Raw genomic sequence first — 25,618 nt, forward strand, 5'->3', positions numbered from 1 at the left:
TAAAAAGCATCTGCTTTATAAGAGCCTTTCATTGAATGCTGATATCCTACTGTGAGTGGTCAGACAATGAACTGATGTCAGGCTATTCACTGAATATTTGCTGGAAGCAAAGCAGTCGCATAATGAACTGTCAACCTTGTATGTACCAGAATTTCTCCAAGGACAGTCTTGTATTAAGTGGTCAGTGGCCTACTGTAAAGGCCCTTTTACATTTCGCGATGCACCAGCGATCCCGAACACGATACGACCCGGTCAGGATTGCTGGTGCATAGCTAAATGGTCGCTAGTGAGTTGCCACACAGGCAGATCTCACAGCGATGCAGCAGCGATGCAGCGGACGATACTTACCTTTCAGACGCGGCGATCCTGACGTCCTCCCGCCCGCTTCCACACGTCACTCGTCGGCACCACAGGAAGCCCAGCAGGAAGCGCCCGACGAGAAATGAAGCCGGCCGATCTCGCGCGATCAGCAACAGACAGCGGGGGAGCCGGTCGGAGGTAAGTATCACACATAGCGATATCGCTAGCAATATCGCTATAATGTCACAAAATCCGTGACATTATAGCGATACTGCTAGCGATATCGCTATGTATAAAACCCCCTTAAGGCATAAAAATCATCAAGTATTGTGAAAAATAGGGTGCAGATCTCTGGACTTAGACTCAATGCCTACTTATTGTACATACAAATATTTCCTTAAAAAAAAATTCTGTAACAATGTGATTTTCTGTTTTTCTATTTGTAGATTTTGTCTCTCATAGTTGAAGTGTACCTACGAAAACAATTAAAGACCTCTCCATTTTTTGTAGGTGGAAAAGCTTGCAAAATGGCAGTGTATCAAATACATCTATCTATCTATCTACAGCTCTGAAAAAAATTAAGAAATTAAGAGACCACTTTCAAATGTTCAGTTTGTCTGATTTTTGTCTTTATAGGTATATTTTTGAGTAAAATGTAAATTGTTCTTTTAGTCTATAACTTTCTGACTACGTGACTCCAAATTTCCAAGCAATACATTTTGTATTTTTTTTCTGACAAAGAAAAATGGTCAAAATAAAAAAAAACAGTGCTTTCAGACCTCAAATAATGCTAAGAAAACAAGTTCATAATCATTTAGAAACAAAAATACTAATGTTTTAACTCTGGAAGAGTTCAGAAATCAATATTTTGTGGAGTAGCCATGATTTTTAATCACAGCTTTCATGCGTCTTGGCATGCTTTCCACCAGTCTTTCACACTGCTTCTGACGCAAAAATGTAAGCAGTTCTTTTTTGTTTGATGGCTTGTGACTATCCATCATCCTTTTGATTACATTCCAGAGGTTTTCATGGGGTTCAGGTCTGGAGAATGCGCTGCCCATGACAGGGTTTTGATGTTGTGGTCTCTTAATTTTTGCCAGAGCTGTATATTTATTACTATACCTGTTATCATTTTGCATCTATTTTTTTTTAATGGAATACGGTAATTTAGAGGTAGAGATATGCAAATTGCTTTGCAATTATCCCATTTCTTTGTGAATTCTTTTTGTGGCTGGGAAAAGGTTAAATTATATAAAACTAACAAAATTAAATATTAATAAGGCGAGGAAAAAACGTTTATTATGCTCTAAGACCTTGCCAGACCCAAAAACATTATAAACGGAGGGCACCGAAGGGTTAAAAATAGAAAATACACTCACTTGTTCTAGGCCCCTAACTGACTCCTTATGCTTTCTCTGCAGCTTTCCTTGTCCTCTACATATAGTTGTGGCCAAAAGTATTGACACCCCTGCAATTTTGTCAGATAATACTCAGTTTCTTCCTGAAAATTATTGCAAACACAAATTCTTTGTTATTATTATCTTCATTTAATTTGTCTTAAATGAAAAAACACAAAAAGAATTGTCCTAAAGCCAAATTGGATATAATTCCACACCAAACATAAAAAAGAGGGTGGACAAAAGTATTGGCACTGTTCGAAAAATCATGTGATGCTTCTCTAATTTGTGTAATTAACAGCACCTGTAACTTACCTGTGGCACTTAACAGGTGTTGGCAATAACTAAATCACACTAGCAGCCAGTTGACATGGATTAAAGTTGACTCAACCTCTGTCCTGTGTCCTTGTATGTACCACATTGAGCATGGAGAAAAGAAAGAAGACCAAAGAACTGTCTGAGGACTTGAGAAACCAAATTGTGAGGAAGCATGAGCAATCTCAAGGCTACAAGTCCATCTCCAAAGACCAGAATGTTCCTGTGTCTACCGTGCGCAGTGTCATCAAGAAGTTTAAAGCCCATGGCACTGTGGCTAACCTCCCTAGATGTGGACGGAAAAGAAAAATTAACAAGAGATTTCAACGCAAGATTGTGTGGATGTTGGATAAAGAACTTCGACTAACATCCAAACAAGTTCAAGCTGCCCTGCAGGTCGAGGGTACAATAGTGTCAACCCGTACTATCCGTCGGCATCTGAATGAAAAGGGACCGTATGGTAGGAGACCCAGGAAGACCCCACTTCTTACCCCGAGACATAAAAAAGCTGGAGTTTGCCAAAACTTACCTGAAAAAGCCTAAAACATTTTGGAAGAATGTTCTCTGGTCAGATGAGACAAAAGTAGAGCTTTTTGGGCAAAGGCATCAACATAGAGATTACAGGAGAAAAAAAGAGGCATTCAAAGAAAAAAACACGGTCCCTACAGTCAAACATGGCAGAGGTTCCCTGATGTTTTGGGGTTGCTTTGCTGCCTCTGGCACTGGACTGCTTGACCGTGTGCATGGCTTTATGAAGTCTGAAGACTACCAACAAATTTTGCAGCATAATGTAGGGCCCAGTGTGAGAAAGCTGGGTCTCCCTCAGAGGTCATGGGTCTTCCAGCAGGACAATGACCCAAAACACACTTCAAAAAGCACTAGAAAATGGTTTGAGAGAAAGCACTGGAGACTTCTAAGGTGGCCAGCAATGAGTACCAAACCAGAATCCCATAGAACACCTGTGGAGAGATCTAAAAATGGCAGTTTGGAGAAGGCACCCTTCTAATATCAGGGACCTGGAGCAGTTTGCCAAAGAAGAATGGTCTAAATTTCCAGCAGAGCATTGTAAGAAACTCATTGATGGTTACCGGAAGCGGTTGGTCGCAGTTATTTTGGCTAAAGGTTGTGCAACCAAGTATTAGGCTGAGGGTGCCAATACTTTTGTCTGGCCCATTTTTGGAGTTTTGTGTTAAATGATCAATGCTTTGCTTTTTGCTTCATTCTCTTTTGTGTTTTTTCATTTAAGACAAATTAAATGAAGATAATAATACCAAAGAATTTGTGATTGCAATCATTTTCAGGATGAAACTGAGTATTATCTGACAAAATTGCAGGGGTGTCAATACTTTTGGCCACAACTGTAGGACTTGGGTTCTTCTGCCACTAAAGCCCATAGGAGGTGACACAAATCGCCTGACTCAATAACTACAGCAGAATCAGAATAAGAAGTCACGTGAGGACCTAGGACAATGAGTTAATGTTTTTTTTAATTACGATAAACCCCTTCCCACCTCCATTTATTATTCCATGGGATCTATGAAGACCTTAAAGCATGATAAATACCTTTTTACTGCAATCTTAGGCACTTTTGTTTTTCTGTAGTTCAGGAGATTTGCTTATCTCTAGTTAGCGGTATTCTTAATGTACATTAAAAATAAAAAGAAATAAAATTATTTGCATTAACTTGAATCCTTTAGGCTATGTGCCCACGTAGCGTTTTATTCCGGACACTAAAAACCGGACTCCTTCCCAGAAATCGCGCGTTTTTTTCCACGCGATTTCACCGCGATTTTACCGCGATTATTATCGCGATTTTGCCGTGATTTTCGCGTGCGATATTCAAGCACTTTCCAAGCGATTTGAAGCATCGCTTGGAAAGTGATTGACAGGTTGGTCACACTCGTCAAACATAGTGTTTGACAAGTGTGACCAGGTTTTTACTATTGAGGCCGCCTATGCGGCATCAGTAGTAAAAGATAAAATGTAAAAATGCTAAACAAAATAAAAAAATCGGGGTATATTGACCTTCCGGCGTCCCACGCTGCCATCCCGGCGCGAAAATGCAGCGAAAACATTTAAAAATCGTGTACAGAACGCCCCCCATGCATTCCTATGGCATTCCGCACATGCTGTGCTAATGCTGCGCTTTTATCCGCGGCAGAAACGCATCGCGGAAAAAATCGCAGCATGCTCATTCTTTTGTGCGAAATCGCAAAGAATTGTTGCGATTCCGCACCCATAGGAATGCATGAGAATCGCTTACTTCCCGCATGTGGCTATGCCCACCATGCGGGAAGTTAAGCGTCTCATGTGCGGTTGGTACCCACAGTGTGGAGGAGAGGAGACTGTCCTCCAGGCCCTGGGTACCTTACCCCTGTAAAAAAAGAATAAAAAATTAAAAATCGGGGTATATTTACCTTCCGACGTCCCACGCTGAATTCCTGGCCTAAGCGTTCCCAGTAATGCCTTGCGGCAAGGTCCTGTGATGACGCAGTCTCGCGTGACTCTAGCGGTCTCGCGAGATCGCTATAGTAACGCGAGACCAACGTCATCACAGGTCTCGCAAGGCATTACTGGGAACGCTGTGGCCCGGGATGGCAGCGCGGGACTTCGGAAGGTAAATATACCCCGATTTTTTATTTTTTTATCATTTTTAACATTTTATCTCTTACTATTGATGCCGCATAGGCGGCCTCAATAGTTAAAAGCTGGTCACACTTGTCAAACACTATGTTTGATGAGTGTGACCAACCTGTCAATCGCTTTCCAAGCGATGCTTCAAATCGCTTGGAAAGTGCCTGAGAAAATCGCGGCAAAATCGCAAACAGAATCGCGGTAAAATCGCAGTGAAATCGCGTGGAAAAAAGCGTGCGATTTCTGGGAAGGAGTCTGGCTTTTAGTGTGCGTTTTAAAACGCTACGTGCGGCCATAGCCTAAAGGTCATCCATATCAGATTACAGAAAGAAATTATTTCCCTACAAAAATTACAATTTATATTTCTACCTTCAGGAAATGACAATACGTTCCCCAGAAGTCCTACCTTTGTACAAGTTTTTTGGTACTTGACATGTATGACCACATCCATTTGAACAGCATTTCTTTACCCCAGAGCATTCATTATCAACATCGCAGCTTTCCACACAGGCTGCCGCAAATCCACTGGCTTTCTCTGGAGCTGGACAGTCGCCTTGCTTCACTGACAGAACGGATTTCAGAAACTCACAGCTGGTCAAACATTCATAGTGCTTCTTCGGAAACAGTGGCTGCAAAAAAAAATGATAGAAAATTTTACTATTATTTTCTTTGCTGACTCCAACTTTTACAATCTTCTCCACTAACACTATGAAAAGTTGAAAAAAAATAATCTTAATATGTACAGTATGTTCTCTCTCCTTGGTGGAAAGTACTGTCTAATCCATTAATAATTCAGGACTGAGCATGTACCAGCCTAAGAAGTTCAGGTGGACTAGCAATGGTAATGATCACATGCAAATCCCTATTTATACAGTATCTCCACAGAGAGTGGTAACTTCGGAACCAGTTTAAAATCAACAATGACTTTTAACCTACCATGTGCCACTATTTAAAAACTGGTGACTTCTTATGTGCCAACAATTAACCATTTGGGAACAAGCTTAATCAACAAGGTAAAAAAAAACCTTCACAGTAAATCCTTTAAAATTGCAGAGCAGGTTTACAGAGCTATAAAAATCTTCAACGCCTTTCAGATGTGGCAAATGTTCTTAATTATGAAGATAATCAATACCAAACATTGGTTTTGCACTGATATTGGATTGGTATTCCCATGGTTATGAAAATTTGCCAAGTTGAAAACGCGTTTCAGATTTTCATTGCACTGTAGACCTGTGATTCAATTTTAAAGGATCTACAATAGAGATTTTTTGATTTTTAATCTGCAGATTGGGCTGGTCCACAAATGGTCATTAGTTGGCTGCTTCAATGCCTTGCAAAGCAATGTACTGGACTCTCATTTAACAATTCAAGCAATTTGTTGGGTGAGCTGTCATTGCTTTTTATGTGTTTATGACTTTTTATATGGCATACAGTGATCTTTACAGCTCCATTAGCTGCGGCCAATCTTCACTCAAAACTAAACATACCATCTTCCTCAGCTCACCCAGAAGTGATTGCCTGCCAATGCAGCTTTAAGGTTCCTGGCTTCACTTTCCTATATCAATACAGAGTGGCTAAAGTGCTGCAAGATTCCTATGGTGATGACATGGAAGGTCTCACACACTGTATAACGGACTACATTAATTTCTGTGTAGACAACACGGTACCCACAAAAGTAGTGATGTGCTTCTCTAACAACAAACCATGGATCAGCCCCGGAATAAAGGCTCTTCTCAAAGAGAAGAAGTTGGCCTTCAGATCAGGTGACAAGGGTAGGCTGAGAGAGGTTCAGAAGGATCTGAAGTATCTAATCAGGCAGGGAAAGGCTAATTATAAGAGAAGGATTGAACTGAAATTGTCACAGAAAAGGATCCATGAAGTCTGGGAGGGTCTAAAGTCTATATCTGGGCGACAGACTGTCTCCAGGATGGTTGTAGATAAAGAGGGGCTTAATGAACTTAATCTATTCTTTAACAGATTTAATCACACACTGGCTGCTCCTGCCCCTGCATACCATTCACACCTCTCTGCTACAATAACCTCACCCCCTGCTGCAACTTGTCAACTGAGCCAGGGTCTGTTCTTCACAAGTACCCAGGTTGCAAAAGAACTGAATAAGATCAAAGTTTTGAAGGCTGTAGGTCCTGACGGCATCAGTGCAAGGCTAATCAAGACCTGCGGGCACCAGCTGAGTGAGATCATTACATATCTGTTCAATATGAGCCTGAGAATGGGTATAATACCACAACTGTGGAAATTATCGTGTGTGGTACCAGTTCCGAAGAAACCTTATCTGAAAGACCTTAATGACTATAGACCTGTATCATTGACATCACACCTGATGAAGGTACTAGAGAGATTGGTTCTCACACGTCTCCGTCCTCTAGTGAGCTCGGATATGGACCCTCTCCAGTTTGCCTACAGGCCGGGCATTGGTGTGGATGATGCCATTATCCACCTTCTAGATAGGACTCTCTCTCACCTGGAGAAACCTGGGAACACTGTGAGAATAATGTTCTTCGATTTCTCTAGTGCTTTTAACACCATACAGCCAGGTCTACTGAGAGACAAGCTGGGCCTTGTTGGTGTGGACCTCCAACTCTCCACCTGGATCCTTAACTACCTCACGAACCGACCTCAGTTTGTAAAGGTTCGGGACAGTGTGTCAGACACAGTGATGTGCAATACAGGGGCACCTCAAGGTACAGTTCTTGCCCCTTTTCTCTTCACACTGTACACTGCAGATTTTAGGTGCAACTCATCTAGCTGCTACTTGCAGAAGTATTCTGATGACTCTGCAATAGTAGGCCTCATCACAGGAGGAGATGAAAGAGAGTACAGAGATACTAACCAAGCTTTTGTGGAGTGGTGTCAGACAAACCACCTTAGGATTAATTCCGGGAAGACCAAGGAATTGGTGGTGGACTTTCGCAAGGGCAAAAATCCACCAGTAGTGGTGAACATTCAGGAAAATGACATTGAGATAGTCGACACCTATAAGTACCTTGGTGTGATCCTCAATAATAAGCTTGACTGGGCCCATCACTTGGATGCAGTGTACAGGAAGGGTCAAAGCAGGCTTTATCTGCTCAGAAGGCTGAGAGCCTTCGGAGTTAGAGGGGCACTCCTTGCATCCTTCTTCAACTCTGTTGTGGCATCAGTCATCTTCTTTGGTGTGGCGTGCTGGGGTAGTGGCATATCAACCAGGGACAGGAATAGGCTGGACAAACTGATTAGAAGGGCCAGCTCTGTCCTGGGATGCCCCCTTGACCCAGTTCAGGAAGTAGGCGACAGGAGGATACTGGCCAAGGTGAGCTACATGGTGCAGAATGATTCCCATCCCATGCATGAGACCGTGACAAAGATGTGCAGTACTGTCAGTGACCGGCTACTTCATCCTAAATGTGAGAGGGAGCGCAATCGAAAGTCCTTCCTTCCTGCTGCAGTTAGGCTGTATAACCAGCACTGTCCAAAACGGAGAACGACCCAAACAGAGAACTGATAGATCCAAAGTTGTGACAGTCCGCTTACATTTTTTTTTTCTTCGTATATGTACCTAACTACTGTCAATGTAATGCCTTTATGCATCTGTATCTGTACTTGTTCCTGCCTTGCTGCTGTAATGCTCTGAATTTCCCCATGGTGGGAGGATTAAAGGATTATCTTATCTTAAAAAAAAGGTGTAAATTTTTTTTGCCTATCTTTTTTATCACTCACTGATGAAGGTAGGCTGAGCATAATTTATCAAATTATCCGGACACATTTTCTGGTTTCATCTTACAGTTTAAAACTCTAAATATTTTTATCGTTCAGAAATGCAAACATTTTTGACTGATATTTGGAGGAAAATGTAAAACAAAATAGGAAATGTGTCTATTTTTCGAATTTACAAAAGGCTGCTAATTTTTTTTTTTTTTAAATTTCATTACTCTTTCTGTAGAAATTGTTTTTGCACATTGAACATATTTATAATATAATATTATTTTTCAGTGGGAGTGGGGCTATAAACAACTATTTGGACTGGTAATGTTTTTTTTTATTGTTCAATTATTTTACATTCTTTGACCCCATAAGGTCTAAAAAGACCTTTGCAGGACATTTTAACACATTAGTACATCATTTTTATTGCTGATATACTAGCTGCAGGTACAGAGGAAAATCAGCCTTTTGGTTGCATAACAGATCTAACTGGATCTCCTAGGACCCAGCAGCTTCTGCTCCCTCCCTACACCCAGCAATAACATGATCACTAGATCCAGAGGAGGAAGCACTGTCAGTGCTTCCTGTTCTGTATACAAAATGGCAAAATGCATGCCAGGGGCCGCAAGGGTGGCTGGTGTGGTCAGAACCTATGATGGGTAAGCAGCTGGATATGTGTTATGATCTGTGATTACACTTATGAATAGGCATACTCTGTCATTCAGCCTTTTACGGTTTTACTTCATGCATATACATGTGACATTCATTAACCTAGCTTTCTCAGGTTACAATTTTGACCCTGAATCTACCCCTTGCCTATCTTCATGTCTCCTCCACTTCTATGCATTATGTCTATACATATCATGTCTAACATGTTTTTATGGTGATTTTTCTAATAAACATTATATGTAAAGTTACTGTGTGTGGCTCGCTGCTACTCTTTTTCTTTTGTTGCTAGATTTTATATTTAGAGTATTCCACTTTCTCATTATGATTTTGATAATAGTTTGGGAGAGCTTGATGTGAACATGCTCTTGGCCATATTACTTACAGTATATTGTGTCAGTGTAGAGTAAAGTGTGGACTGCCAGGACATTTAAAGTCTGTGGTCTGTCTAGAAGTATCTAAATAGTTCTGATTAAATGAAAGTTGCACTATGATTGGATGAAGATGGTAAGCAAGACAGTTTTCCTCTTAAGGTACTGTCACACTTAGCGATGTACCAGCGATCCCGACCAGCGCGATATGACGCGGTCAGGATCACTGGTACATCGCTAAGTGGTCGCTAGTGAGCTGCCACACAGGAAGATCTCACCAGCGACATCGCTGGGGATGGGGGTCGCTACTTACCTGTCACACTAGGCGATCCTGCGTCCTCCCGCCCGGCTCCACGCTCGTCGCTCATCTCTCCACAGGAAGCGCCACAGGAAGCTGACGACGAGAAGCAGTCCTGAACGTTCTCGCGCGATCAGCGATAACCAGCGGGGGAGCGGGTCGTAGGTAAGTATCAGACACAGCGATATCGCTAGCAATATCGCTATAACGTCACAAGTTATAGCGATATTGCTAGCGATATCGCTTAGTGTGACAGTACCTTTAGCCAGGTTTGATAAGTGTTCCTCAGAGTTTTTTTCCCTGCCTTTCTACTGATCTCTAGGAGGAAATGAGGCCAATAAATATCTGTGTAGAAGTGGATGGGTCCCCTTGTGTTAGGAAAGCAGGCTAAAGTAAGGGTCAATTTACAGAGACTTAACGGCATCACTAGATGACCATCCATTGGTAAACTTTTACTGGTCTGTGGCCATTTAATAACGTGTTTACACAGACAGACCACAGTAAACGTTAATTGATTAATTGAGTGATCTGTTATGGATCACGCAGAGCACATAGGCTTCCACAATTCTTAGCACTGAAAGTCCAGTTTTGAGCGCCCCAGAGGGCCTTAGGTTACTTGGTACCGGGCTGGTCAGGTTCTTTAAAGGGGATGTCACGGTGGCAGTGACCCGGTCCATGGCCCTGGGCGTCCAGTAAAAAATAGAGGAAAGTTATGTGGTGTTTAATCGTAACGCCATCCGTGGTGTTCGGCAATGGGCGGCCGAAGCTGCGGTATTGATCCACTGGGCTGATGGTGACGCAGCAAAGATGGTTCAGCTCCCCACAGGTAGAGCAGGGCCCCAGGGCAAATATGTTTGATTGTCCAGATGGTGGTGAACGTTGTGGTGCAGAGGAAAAGTGAAGGACACAGAGAGGTGCAGTTTTCTTTACCTTTTACTTGAAGGTAAATGCAATCTGGGATACCACATACAGATGATGGATTGAGTCCGGCTCGCCTGGAGGCATTCAGGGGATCCACCCTGCCAGGTGGGGTTGGGGGCCTTCCTTCTGTGCTCTGTTTTTTGGTCCCTGCTGCTTGTAGCTAAGCTGCGGCCCTCTTCTGCGTGATGATTGCTAACCTGTATGGCAGCCTATATCATGGGCACTGTCCTTTTCACTGTCAGCCCTGGGCTCTTGGTCTGCCGCCATGCCTTCAGATGTTCAGTGTGGCCAAGGAATTTGCAGTCCCCTGCACTCCAGATTCGGCTGTCAGGGCGTTCAGCTCCTGCCCAGCCAAGGACTCTGCAGTCCCTTTTTATTAGCGCTTCGCTCTGGGGTTAGCTATACACAATTTTAGTTCCCAAGAGCCCCTTGTCTCTGCTCCTGTCCCGTCCGTCTCCACAGACCAACACCAACTGTCTTGTCATGAGCTCCAACTGCTCTTGTTTCCATGACAACTCTCTTGTTTACTCTCTCAGCTGTCTTCTTACTGACTCACTAACCCCACCTGCTGGCCAGAATTGATAAGAAAGCTCCCCTTTCTGGCCTGCAGCAGAAATTGTCATGAACACTGTGTTACCTGGCATGGGGGCCCCCTCCTGCCTCCAGGCATGATATCACCCTGTAGAGGGAGGCAATGTCACTATGGCAACCGGACTCTGGGGTGCCACATCACGCAGTGCACATAGGCTTCCACAATTCTCAGCATTGAAAGTCCAGTTTGCACAAGGCAATGCACTGCCAATAATGATGATCTCCCGTGCTTCGTAAAAGATCATTTCATCTACTGAATGAGAGTTTTGTCCATCTATTGAGAAATCATCAGCCTGTTTACACTGAAAAAGTATCGTGAAACAAGTGTTAATAAGATCACTTGTTCATAATTATTTTTCAGTGTAAATCCAGCTGAAGCCTATGTCCCAGTTTTCCATGAGACACAAAGCTGCTGCCTTTGCTGCTATTATAGTATGTATGTTCTTCAGCTTCTCTTTTAGTTGCTCAGTGCACTTAGGCTGCCATAGTTCTGGGCATTGCAAGTCCAGTTTACACTGAAAGATTATTGTGAAACAAGCATTTTTAAGAACAGTCATGCATGATTATTTTTCAGCGTAAATGCTGCTAAAGCCTATGTTCCACCTCTCTATGAGCCACTAAGCTGCTGCCTTTGCTCCTTTTATAGTATGTAGGCACTTCATCTTCTCTTTTTAGCTACTTTTTTTCATTAATATTGTATTATACCAAACAGCAGCCAATGATATATGCACAGATGCCACAGAGCTGAATTAGTCATATTACTTCTTCTTTTGTGTATCATAGCTTTGTGTGTTAAGATATTCAGTAGATTTTCCTACAAGTCTATTGAAAACACACAATATAACGATGAGTTCTGTCAACATACTGTACATACACGTGTTTATTCCCTCAAAGTTGATATACATGACATGTTACCATTTCAATATTTTCATATAAGCTATTGCCATATGTTATGAGCTATTTTAGGATTAGTTTATCTGAGAGGAAGTCTGTTGTGCTTAGGGACAAATGCCTCCACTGTGATGAAAAGCTTTGGTTGATCATCCTCCGTTCCGATAAGCTCCTGAAGCAGTCATTCCTGACTGTCAGTGCTATTTGTATAGTGCTTTTTATAAAATACAGCTTGTGTTTTACAGTATTTGCCCCTTTAATTATAAAATCTCACTTAAAAGCAATGCACATGAAGAAAAGTGTTGTCTTCTGTGGGTTGCAAATTTGCAGCTAGTTAATTAAAATGGTTTATTATCCCTTGGGGTCTCATTTGCCCCTTGGCCTTAATCTCCATTGCTCTGTTTTTGCAGCTTTTTTCTGAACTATAAGTGTTTTGCTCTTCATTACTATTCTTGAAGTTCTAAATTTAGGTTCAATTACTGATCAGCTCGATGCTCCACATTTATCCAGAATCTCACAGTCTACAGTTGCAATGCAATGGTCTGTCGGCAGACAAAAAATTGAAAGATTTGTGTTAAACTGTTTCTCGATTAGGGTATGCAAAATGTATCATTAAAAAACATTACAGCAGTACACTATAAAGATACAGACATATAGAGGCATCATTTTTTGTGAATTCCTATACATTTTTATCATTTTTATAGAGGAAGATCAAGGACATAACTTCATATTAAGTATCTTCCTACTTAGTGATATTTAAGTCTAAAACAAAATCATTATCAGTCATTAAAATGTAGTTAAAGTGGACCTCCACAGCGACGGCGGTCGCACTCTGCAGAAGCGCGGTATTACATAACCAGCAGTCAGCGCATACCAATAGCGATAATCTGTCGCATAATACAGATGCGCAGTTCCCATATACATTGGATTCCACCCTCCAGGCATTAATAGCCTACCTGTGAAAATCCAATACATAAAGAGAATAAACCTACACTACTGAGCCAGACTGTGCTGATGAAGGTCCTGTGGTGGACCGAAAACCTTCAACTTATAGTCTGGATGCATAATAAATGAAATATTGATTTTCCTATTTATGAGTGCCAAGTTTTTTCTGAACATTGATACGGCGGGCTGGATACACTACTTGAGCACTTACAGCTGACAAGTACATGAGTGCCGTGTTTTTTTCATATAAAACAAAATCATTATCAGTCATTAAAATGTAATTAAAGTTGACCTGTCACTAGATATCACAACACAAACTGCAAAGATTTTAAAAAGATGTCTAAGGTTTTATATGGATGCTGCACTTTGAAAATCTAAAGGGCCCGTTACACATTGCGATATCGCTAGCAATATTGCTGTAACATCACCGATTTTGTGACGTAGCAGTGATATTGCTAGCGATATCGCTATGTCTGATACTTACCTCCGACCGGCACCCCCGCTGCTCATCACTGGTCGCGCGAGAACGTCCTGGACCATTTCTCATCGGGCGCTTCCTGCTGGGCTTCCTGTGGCGACGCGTGGACGCGGGCGGGAGGACGTCAGGATCGCCGCGTCTGACAGGTAAGTAGCGACCCCCGACCCCTGCGATGTCACTGGTGAGATTTGCCTGTGTGGCAGTTCACTAGCGACCACTTAGCGATGCACCAGCGATCCATATCGTTGTCGGGATCGCTGGTGCATCACCAAGTGTAACGGTACCCTAAGTATGAATGGTGATATAATAAATCCTTTCTAAAAGTTTAATTTAATTTCCGTTCAGCTGATTGACTGCTTCTCAGTGTCCCTCTTCCTTGCTGAAACCTCACACTGCTCTGTACATGCTGCAGCTGTCTGTTAGGCAAGGGGATTACTGAATACAATTGGATGCATAAGCTAATAATGTATGCAGTTTCTATTGTGAAATCTGGTGACTAGTGTTGAGCATTCCGATACCGCAAGTATCGGGTATCGGCCGATATTAGCGGTATCGGAATTCCGATACTGACTTCCGATACTTTTGTCATATCGGATACCGGAATCGGAAGTTCCCATCATGCTATGAGCCTGCTTGCTTTGATTAAGCCAATGGGAATCCTCCGAAGTGTGGGCACATCCTGTTAGGCATGTAGGCATGTTAACTATTGGCATGGCTGTGATTGGCTGCCAAAATGATGTCATGATGCACTATAAAAGCCACCGCAGCCGCCATTTCTGGTTCACTCTGCTGTGAATTCAGTTAGGGACAGGCTGCTGTAGAAGACTGTGAGGGACAGTTAGAAATAGCGATTCCACCAAACATCTAGTGCTTTACCCAGGCTACATAAACTACCACTGTAGCCTTCTTTGCCCTAGCAGCAGTGTTCACAGCTGTCTGCAAGGGCTGTGTGAGTGCAGCTCACGCTGTGGAGTGGGTCCTGCAGCCACGTCAGGCTGTAGGCCACCCAGTGTGATCACTGCTGCCTCATACATCTTTTAATTTTTGAGCTGCATTTTTTACATAATTTCAATCTAGTGTGCTTCCATCCGTATCCATATACGTTGGTTGCAAACACTAGTAGTAGACAGCGGAGCCTTTCTGCAGCCTTTCAGTGCTAGTGTCCACTTTGCTGCACTGTTCACGGCTGTCTGAGAGGTCTCTGACTGTGTATGAGTGCAGCTCACGCTTGTCACGGCACCGCCAGACTCAGGGCCTGTTGTCCCGGCCTCGGCCAGTAGGAGGCGCCGGACTATCACATCACCATCAGACTCAGGGCCTGCTGTCCCAGCCTCGACCACTAGGAGGCCCCGGACTGTCCTATCACCGGCTGACCCGTGGCCTGCAGTCTCGGCCTTGGTCTCTGGGAGGCGTTGTGCTTCAACCCCGAGTGATGGCGGCGATAGTCATGAGGCTCCTGCGCAGGCGTCCGCTGGACGCAGGCTTCGCTCCTCAATCAGTCATGAAGGGGCTGGTGCATTACCATCCAGCCTGGTCCTGGGGGCGGTCCGGATGACATCATCAGGCCACGGGCCTGTAAGGGATGACCTGATCCCTCAAATACCTTGGGACTGCTCTTGCAGGCCGCCGGATATATTCTTGGTTCCCCTGCGTGTTACTGTGTGAATTGCTGTTTTACTGACTCTGACTTTTGCCTGGACTTCTGACTCTGCTTCTGCCTAACGATTCTGTACCTCTGCGACTCTCCTGGTTTATGACACTGACTTCGGCCTGGATTCTGACTCTGCTTCTGCCTAACGATTCTGTACCTCTGCTGCTCTCCTGGTTTATGACTCTTACTTTGGCCTGGATTCTGACTCTGCTTCTGCCTAACGACTTTGTACCTCTGCTGCCCTCCTGGTTTATGACTCTGGCTTCGGCCTGGAATCTGACTCTGCTACTGTCTACTGTTTTTATACCATTTCTGCCTGACTGGTTTAGTCTCGGATATCATTGCCTCTGTGTCCTGTATTGGAACACCTTTCTGGCGACCGTCCTGCTCTGGTCATTGCTCCTATTCAGACAGCGCCTCCTGGGCTCTGCTATAAATCCAGATCCCTGTATAGGGGTAAAGGGTCTCAGTGTTTCTCGGGGTGCTGTCTGGCTGCAGTCCAGACCGCAGGCAGACGTCACATTATATCCGGCCTCAAAAATAAAACGGCTTTTTGTGTCTATACTTAACACATATAAAAGCAGTTTTTCCTCACTTTTTTTTTCCTTCCTCCTGACTGAGCTGATTCTTGGCCCAAACACCTGTTACATTGCACAGCCTGGAAGGTCGCTCTCAGGCTCAAGCATGCTGCAGCTTGGAAGCTTCAAGGAAAATGCTGGCTGTTGGAAATCCACATCCCTGGATCATCGCCCCCTGGACAGCTCTGGGGGTCAGGTATTGCCCGCAAATGCGGCCAAACTGTTGTTATCAGTTTCCCTTTCTTTTGCTAAGAAACGTCTGTGTGTGAAGGCTTATGTGGATTGTGGTGCTGCTGGCAACCTTATGGATTTTTCATTTGCTAAGAGCCTTGGTGTACCTCTGTCAAGGCTTAAAGCGCCTATTCAGACTACTGCGATTAATGGTACATCTATATTCCAAGGAGGCGTGGAATTCGTTACTGCCGAAATTTCTATGTCAGTGGGGACATTACATAACGAGCAAATGTCATTTTTTGTTATATACAATTTATCCGATCCAGTTGTGTTAGGCATGCCATGGTTGCACAACATAATCCGGTTATTGACTGGTGCATAGGTGACGTTGTGCGCTGGAGTCCACGGTGTCAGAGTAACTGTATGTCTTTTTCAGTAAACCAGATTAAAATTAAAACACCTTCTATTCCATATGCGTTTAGGGATTATGAAGATGTTTTCTCTATAGTGGAGTCGGAGAAACTACCTCCTCACAGAGAATACGATTGTCCTATTGAATTGGTCCCTGGTGCCCATCTCCCTAAGGGGAGAATATTCAACCTCTCTGGTCCTGAGCGTGTAGCCATGAAGGAATACGTAGCAGATAGCCTTCGAAAAGGCTTCATTAGACCTTCCACCTCACCTGTAGGAGCTGGGTTTTTCTTTGTAGAGAAAAAAGATGGTGGACTTAGACCATGCATTGACTACCGTGAGCTGAACGCCATAACCGTAAAAAATCAATACCCGCTGCCACTCATTCCTGATCTGTTTAATCAGTTACTGGGAGCTCGCTGGTTTACTAAGCTTGACCTCCGGGGGGCATATAACCTGGTCCGCATAAGAGATGGGAACGAATGGAAAACGGCCTTTAATACACCCCTTGGCCATTTTGAGTACCTGGTAATGCCCTTCGGACTCAGTAACGCTCCTGCAGTATTTCAGCACTTCGTCAATGATATTTTCAGAGATATTTGTGGGGTGTATGTCGTCGTATATCTGGACGACATTTTGATTTATTCTGCTGACCCTGTGACGCATGCTCAACACGTCCGTTCAGTACTGCAGAGACTGCGCGAAAACTCTTTGTTCGCAAAATTTGAGAAATGTGTTTTTTTTGCCGAAGAGGTGCAGTTCTTAGGATACATGGTCTCAGGCAAGGGGTTCCGCATGGATCCCGCCAAGATTCAACCCATTAAGGATTGGGTACAACCCAAATCGCTGAAAGCACTACAGCGATTTTTGGGATTTGCGAATTATTATCGCAAGTTCATCCGGGGATTCTCAGAGATTGCCAAGCCACTCACGGACCTTACCCGGAAAGGGGCGGACGTGACTAATTGGAATCCTGAGGCAACCAGGGCTTTTTCTACACTAAAAGAGTGCTTCGTGGCCAACCCGGTGTTGATTCAACCAAACTTGGACCACCCGTTTATTGTGGAAGTAGATGCCTCCGAAGTCGGAGTGGGAGCAGTGCTCTCACAAGGCACTGCAGCCCTCACTCAGCTTCGCCCATGTGCCTTTTTCTCCCACAAATTCTCTGCCACGGAGAGAAACTATGACATTGGCAACCGAGAATTATTGGCCATCAAGTGGGCCTTCGAGGAATGGCGCCACTTCCTCGAAGGCGCCAAACACAAAGTTACTGTTATTACCGATCACAAGAACCTAACCTACCTAGAGTCGGCTAAAAGAAAGCAGGCCAGGTGGGCCTTGTTTTTCTCCAGGTTCGATTTTTTAATCACCTTTCGCCCCGGAACCAAAAATGTGAGGGCAGATGCCCTCTCCCGCAGCTTTTGTCACACACACACCGAGGACTATGAACCAGCCCCCATATTGGCTAATGGCATTGTCGTGTTGGCAGTATCTCTGGACCTTCTGGAGGAGATCCGTAGGTCATCAGAACAAGCTCCTGACACTACGCCCCCAAAAAAATTATTCGTTCCAGCTACCTTTCGCTTACGAGTGTTAAAAGAATCTCACGACTCCGTCCTGGCAGGCCACCCTGGTCTCAATAATACCACTAGGCTGGTAACCAGGAACTTTTGGTGGCCAACGGTGGCCAAGGACTGTAAGGAGTACGTCTCAGCGTGTGAAGTCTGTGCCCGTGCCAAGTCCCCCCATAACTGTCCTGCCGGCTGGCTTCAGCCCTTGCCCACCCCTGAAAGTCCATGGACCCACATCTCCATGGACTTCATTACAGACCTGCCACCCTCCGAGGGGAAAACTTGTATTTGGGTGGTGGTGGACAGGTTCAGTAAACAGTCTCACTTTGTTCCCCTGTCCGGCTTACCCAACTCTGAAACCTTAAGTAAGTTGTTTGTTCTTCACGTTGTACGTTTGCACGGCGTTCCGGCAAATATCGTATCTGACAGGGGTACCCAGTTCGTCTCGAAGTTCTGGAGGGCGTTCTGTAGACGTATTGGTGTTGAGTTGTCCTTTTCCTCGGCATACCATCCCGAGACGAATGGTCAAACTGAGCGTGCCAACCAAACGCTGGAGCAATATCTCCGCTGCTATGTCTCAGCACATCAGTCAGATTGGGTGGAACATTTGCCATTGGCAGAGTTCACTCTCAATAATGGATACCAAGACTCCATCAAAACCACCCCCTTCTTCTGTAACCTTGGACTACATCCGCGCTTTGGATCATTTTCGGCCAAGATGTCGGAAATCCCAGGGGTTGAGCAAAATATACATCGTCTAAAGACTATTTGGTCTGAAGTAAACTCTAATTTAAAAGGGGCTCAAATTAGACAGACTTCGGCAGCTAATAGACGACGATCCCAGGGGCCACACCTGGGAGTTGGTGACAAGGTTTGGCTCTCTACAAGAAACATCAAACTTAAGGTACCGTCGGCCAAACTGGGTCCCAGGTTCATCGGCCCATATGAAATATTAGAGGTAATTAACCCGGTAGCGTTTTGGTTAAAGCTCCCGCAGTCTTTTAAAATTCCTAACGTTTTTCATAAGTCCCTCCTCAAGGTATACCGCTCCCCAATTCGTCCCGTCCGGTCCCCTCCTCCTCCAGTTTTGGTCAAGGGCGCCTTGGAGTACGAGGTCCAGGGCATATTTGATTCCCGTCTAGTGAGAAACTCGGTACAATATTTGGTGCATTGGAAGGGCTACGGCCCAGAGGAGAGGTCCTGGGTCCCCGCTAGTGACATTCGTGCAAAGCGGTTGATTAGGAGGTTTCACCTCCTCCACCCTGACAAACCGGGTTTTGAGGGTCCGGAGGCCCCTCTTAGAGGGGGGGTACTGTCACGGCACCACCAGACTCAGGGCCTGCTGTCCCGGCCTCGGCCAGTAGGAGGCGCCGGACTATCACATCACCATCAGACTCAGGGCCTGCTGTCCCAGCCTCGGCCAGTAGGAGGCGCCGGACTATCACATCACCGTCAGACTCAGGGCCTGCTGTCCCAGCCTCGACCACTAGGAGGCCCCGGACTGTCCTATCACCGGCTGACCCGTGGCCTGCAGTCTCGGCCTTGGTCTCTGGGAGGCGTTGTGCTTCAACCCCGAGTGATGGCGGCGATAGTCATGAGGCTCCTGCGCAGGCGTCCACTGGACGCAGGCTTCGCTCCTCGATCAGTCATGAAGGGGCTGGTGCATTACCATCCAGCCTGGTCCTGGGGGCGGTCCGGATGACATCATCAGGCCACGGGCCTGTAAGGGATGACCTGATCCCTCAAATACCTTGGGACTGCTCTTGCAGGCCGCCGGATATATTCTTGGTTCCCCTGCGTGTTACTGTGTGAATTGCTGTTTTACTGACTCTGACTTTTGCCTGGACTTCTGACTCTGCTTCTGCCTAACGATTCTGTACCTCTGCAACTCTCCTGGTTTATGACACTGACTTCGGCCTGGATTCTGACTCTGCTTCTGCCTAACGATTCTGTACCTCTGCTGCTCTCCTGGTTTATGACTCTTACTTTGGCCTGGATTCTGACTCTGCTTCTGCCTAACGACTTTGTACCTCTGCTGCCCTCCTGGTTTATGACTCTGGCTTCGGCCTGGAATCTGACTCTGCTACTGTCTACTGTTTTTATACCATTTCTGCCTGACTGGTTTAGTCTCGGATATCATTGCCTCTGTGTCCTGTATTGGAACACCTTTCTGGCGACCGTCCTGCTCTGGTCATTGCTCCTATTCAGACAGCGCCTCCTGGGCTCTGCTATAAATCCAGATCCCTGTATAGGGGTAAAGGGTCTCAGTGTTTCTCGGGGTGCTGTCTGGCTGCAGTCCAGACCGCAGGCAGACGTCACAACGCTGAGTAGTGTGTCCTGCAGCTACGTCTGGTTGTAGGACGCTCAGCGTGCGTCAGTGCCTCACACATATTTGTATTTGAGTGCAGCTCATTTTTTCTTCTATTAGTGTGCATCCATCCGTCTCCATCTACGGTGGTTGCAAACACTATATAGGAGTACACAGCGGAGCCTTTCTGCAGCCTGTCAGTGCCAGTGCCCACTTAGCTGCACTGTTCACGGCTGTCTGAGAGGTCTCTGACTGTGTGTGAGTGCAGCTCACGCTGAGTAGAGTGTCCTGCAGCTACGTCTGGTTGTAGGACGCTCAACGTGCGTCACTGCCTCTCACATATTTGTCTTTGAGTGCTGCTCATTTTTTCTTCTCCTATTAGTGTGCATCCATCCGTATCCATCAACATTGGTTGGTTGCAAACACTATATAGGAGTAGATAGAGGAGCCTTTTTTTCTGGCTTGTGCCCTGCCGGCGCAGCCAGATTAGTATTACCCAATTTTTTTGGAGCCTCATCTTTTGCATTGTAGGTTACCTGCCTGCATTGTAATAGCTCCAAAAAGTTGGTGATACTATCAGTTTCAATTCTTTGTTCACATACTTTGAGTTTGTTTCCAACAAAGAAACCACAAAAAAAGTTCACCAAACACTACATTTGGAACTTGTGTAGGCCACATCAGCTCCTATTAAAGTGTAGTCCACACACACACTTTATAAAATTAGTGTTTCTTGTACCTGTAACCAGCTGTTCAGGAATAAGCACACTAAGGCCCCCCTTTGTACTTTTCTGCCTATCTTAAGCAGTCTGGCAAGATGAAGAAGGCAGGGAGTAAGGCGCGTGGGCGTGGGCGTGGAGTTTCAGCAGGGAGAGGACGTTGGGATTCTGCAGGGAGAGGACGTGGGGATTCTGCAGGGAGAGGACGTGGGGATTCTGCAGGTAGAGGACGTGGGGATTCTGGGCCTGCTGCGGGCACCAGTGGATCAGCATCCCCCAGTTTTAGCAGGCAACAGTCCTTTATGCGCAGCTTTGTAGGACCTCAACGTACCCCACTGCTGCGGGAGGAACAAATTGAAGCCGTTGTCGGATGGATGGCAGCTAACGCATCGACTTCAATTACTTCCACAGCATCTCAGGACCAAAGCACCGAAGAGCAACCATCTGTCTCTTCACCACCTGCCAAAGTGCCCAGGCAGTCAGAGAGACATGGACAGGAGCCATCACAGTCTCTACTTCTGTTCTCGGAATCTGTTGGCTTGGAAAGAGGGGGCCAGCCAAGCAGCATTCCTGAATGTGAAGAAGAGGGAGTATGCAGTGATGCGCAACTTCTTTGTCCCTCTGAATCTGAAGAGGCGAGTGGGCCAGTGCCTATGGTCAGCACACCTCAGTATGCATCAGATGATGACGAGACTCAGTTGCCACTTTCTGGTGCGTACGGTGCTGGCGAGACAACCCCGGAGAAGCAGCTGTTTGAAGAGGGGAGGGAAGATGATGAGGTCCTTGACCCATCATGGCGTGAGGAACAGGAAGGTGGTGGGAGCAGCTCGGAGGAAGAGATTCCCCTACCGGCCAAAACAGGAGGCAGAGGGAGGGGGAAGACTTGGTTGCCTGTACCCTCCACTTCGGCACCCGTTAGGAGCATTCCTCATTCCAAAGGCAAAACGGGCGCTCCCAAGACTTGCAGTGCGTGGTCCTTCTTTGACACAGTTGCAGATGACATTTGCTTTGTCAAATGCAAGCTGTGTCATCAGAAAGTCAAAAGAGGGAGAAATGTCAGCAACCTCAATACCACAAATATGTGGAAACATGTGCGCACCAAGCACGAGTTGGAGTTGCAGAGACACCCTGAAGACGTAGGCCAACGTACAGCACCACCTACCACCTCTTCAGTTCGTGTTGGGGCCTCTTCCTCCAGCTCACACACTGCTGGTTCGGCTTCCTCACAGGATCGCCAAGGAAGAACCTCTGCCACTGTTGTCCGGAGACCCTGTCAGATTCCACCCATAGCAGCACGTTCCCATCCATCACAGCCATCGGTAGCACAGGCGTGGGATAAAAGGCGCCCTTACTCGGCAAACCATCCCCGAGCACAGTCTCTGAATGCTGGCATTGCCAAACTTCTGGCAGTTGAAATGCTGTCATTCAGGCTGGTGGACACTGACACCTTCCGGGACTTAATGGCATTGGCAGTCCCCCAATACAACGTGCCCAGCCGCTTTTATTTCAGCAGGCGAGCCGTCCCTGCCCTGCAGAAACATGTTGAGGGCAAAATAAAACATGCGCTACTAAACGCCGTTAGTAGCAAGGTCCACCTGACCACCGATGCGTGGACCAGTAACCATGGACAGGGACGATACCTTTCCCTCACTGCCCACTGGGTCAATGTTGTGGAGCCGGGTACAGATCTGGAGAGTGGCGCTGTACATGTTCTTCCAACGCCACGGATTGCAGGACTCCAGTCTGTACACATAGACTCCTCCTCCTACTCAAGTTCCTCAGAAACAGCAGAGCAGGAGCCTGTTACGACCGATATGAGCACAGCCGTGGCCAAACGTCAACAGGCTGTACTCAAATTAATTTCTTTGGGGAATCGAAGCCACACAGCGCAGGAGCTCTGGAATGCTATCAAGCAGGAGAGCGATGTGTGGTTTGGGCCAGCGAATCTCCAGCCGGGCTTGGTAGTGTGTGACAATGGCCGAAATCTGGTGGCAGCTCTTGGCCTAGGCAACCTCACACACATCCCATGTCTGGCACATGTGCTTAACTTGGTCGTGCAGAGCTTTCTGAGGGACTATCCGGATCTTGATGCACTGTTGCACAAGGTCCGCATAGAGTGCGCTCACTTGCGGCGTTCCAGCACGGCAAGATCGCGCCTCGCTGCTCTGCAGCGACGATTTGGCCTTCCGGAACATCGCATCATATGTGACCTACCCACCCGGTGGAATTCAACGTTACATATGTTGGAGCGGTTGTGTGAGCAGCAGGCAGCAGTCATGGAGTACCAGCTGCATCAGGCGCAAACAAGTCGCACTGTGTGCCGTTCACACTTCAGCACCATTGAGTGGGCCTCTATGAAGGACATCTGCCTCGTTTTGCGTGCCTTCGATGAATCCACGCGGATGGCGAGTGCAGATGATGCACTAGTCAGCATGACTGTCCCCCTTATCTGCCTGCTTCAACAAACACTGCAAGCACTAAGGGATGAGGTTTTGGAAGAGGTGGAGGATGAGGAGTCCCAAATGCCATCTGCTTCTGGACAGTCTGCGCTACGTGTTTCCTCACAAAGGCCTAGGCAGGGGACACTTTGTGAGGAGGATGAGGAGGAGTCGATGGAGGAGGAAGACATCTCTCCAGAGGAGGGAGGTACACAAACCTCTACTCAGTATGTACAGCGAGGGTGGGGTGATGCAGAGCAGGCCGAGGTCACGCCTCAAACAGGGGACAGCGGTTCTTTGGCAGTTGGGAGTCTGCAGCACATGGTTGACTTCATGCTGCAGTGCCTGAGAAACGACCGCCGCATCGCCCACATTCTCGTCTCGGCTGATTATTGGGTGTACACCCTCCTAGATCCTCGCTACCGGGACAGCGTACAAAGGCTCATACCAACGTTGAACCGGGAGCGTAAACTGCGGGAGTACGAAGAGTCACTGGTGCAGTCCATAATGTTTTCCATTCCACCCGACAGCATTGTTGCTAGTGCTTTACAAAGCAGCTCTGTGCGTCGAGGCAGTGGAGGAAACTCTGCACAAAGAGGGAGCAGGGGCAGCGCCGCAGCACAAGGCAAGACCACTATGGCCCAAATGTGGCAAAGTTTTGTGTGTCCACCACAATTGTCTACACCATCAGCGACGCCTCGAGTCAGCAGGAGGCAACGCTTCCGTCAGATGGTGTCAGACTACATGTCTTGCCCTGTCGCTGTACTCCCAGATGGCTCTTCCCCCTTCAAGTTTTGGGTCTCTAAGCTGGATACATGGCCAGAGCTTAGCCAGTATGCATTGGAGGTGCTGGCTTGCCCTGCTGCCAGTGTATTATCGGAACGCGTCTTTAGTGCCGCAGGTGGTGTACTAACAGACCGTCGCACGCGACTATCTTCCGATAATGTTGACCGGCTGACTTTTCTGAAAATCAACAAGGCCTGGATCTCCAAAGACTTTGCCATTCCTCTTACAGACTAAATTAGTGGTTGGCAACTGTATCCAGGTCTGCTGGTGTGTTCATTTTTCTACCACCTGAACTATAATCCCTGTGCTTCAACACAGCCAGTTGTCGCTCAGATGTGTCGTCTGCACAGAGAAACACACTAGCTCCTGTGTTAGTGGGGTTCAGTAACGCCAGCTGATCCCCTGCTGTGTGGACGGCAAAGTCACCAGCTCCATCAACATTCAAACCACTACTGATTTTTAACCGTGCCCAACTTTGGTCTCTGGCTCCACTGTCTCTACTATTTCCCCTGGCCTCCAACCCCGCCATCTACATCTCTGAAGTGGCGTCAGCACAATCTACACTTGTTCCTGTGTTCCTGTGGCTCAGTCCCATCAGTTTATCCCCTGATGTGTGTCCGGCAAGGTCTCCTGCTCTGTCCACATTCCCATAACCAGTAGTGGGAATGAGGACAGAGCTGGCGAACTTGCCGGACAAACATCAGGGGATCAACTGACGGGACTGAGCACCAGTAACACAGGAACAAGTGTAGATTGTGCTGACACCACTTCAGAGATGTAGCTGGCGGGGTTGGAGGCCAGGGTAAATAGTAGAGACAGTGGAGCCAGAGGCCTAAGTGGAGCATGGTTAGAATCAGTAGTAGTCAACAACCTCCATAAAAACCGCTGCCCATTGGCCTCTGCATGCGGCATGCGTAATCCTGGGCTCCAACAGCGTCAGTTGGTGTTCAGAAGTGTCGTCTCCACAGAGCCAAACACATTCGTTCAAGTGTTAGTGGGGTTCAGCACTGCCATCTGTTCCCCTGCTGTGGAGATGGCAAGTCTCCTGCTGCCTACACCTGCCAAAATCCAGTAGGCCCCAGCCTGCTCCACGCCTGATCCTGGGCTCCAACAGCGTCAGTTGGTGTTCAGAAGTGTCATCTCCACAGAGCCAAACACATTCGTTCAAGTGTTAGTGGGGTTCAGCACTGCCAGCTGATCCCCTGCTGTGTGGATGGCAAAGTCTCCTGCTGCCTACACAGTCCTACTACTACTGATTTTTAACCGTGCTCCACTTAGGCCTGTGGCTTCACTGATTTTCGTATTTCCCCTGTCCTCCAACCCCGCCAGTTACAGCTCCAAAGTGGCGTCTGCACAATCCACACTTGTTCCTGTGTTCCAGGTGTTCAGTCCGGTCAGTTAATCCCCTGATGTGTGTCCGGCAATGTCGCCTGCTCTGTCCACATTCCCATAACTACTTATGGGAATGTGGACAGAGCA

General features: G+C 46.4%; 1 protein-coding gene across 1 annotated transcript in view; it reads right to left on the reverse strand.

Annotated features, from left to right (window-relative positions):
* Nucleotides 1-25,618, reverse strand: part of ANOS1 (anosmin 1) — a 309,454-nt gene that overhangs the window by 145,243 nt on the left and 138,593 nt on the right. Inside the window, exon 4 of the mRNA XM_073565978.1 lies at nt 5,053-5,275. Coding sequence (XP_073422079.1) covers nt 5,053-5,275 — 223 coding nt within the window. The remainder of the gene's footprint in view (nt 1-5,052; nt 5,276-25,618) is intronic.

Source organism: Dendrobates tinctorius, unplaced genomic scaffold (genome assembly GCF_039654945.1).
Source record: "Dendrobates tinctorius isolate UK_male_01 unplaced genomic scaffold, ASM3965494v1 ptg000016l, whole genome shotgun sequence".
In the NCBI taxonomy this organism is placed as follows: domain Eukaryota; kingdom Metazoa; phylum Chordata; class Amphibia; order Anura; family Dendrobatidae; genus Dendrobates; species Dendrobates tinctorius.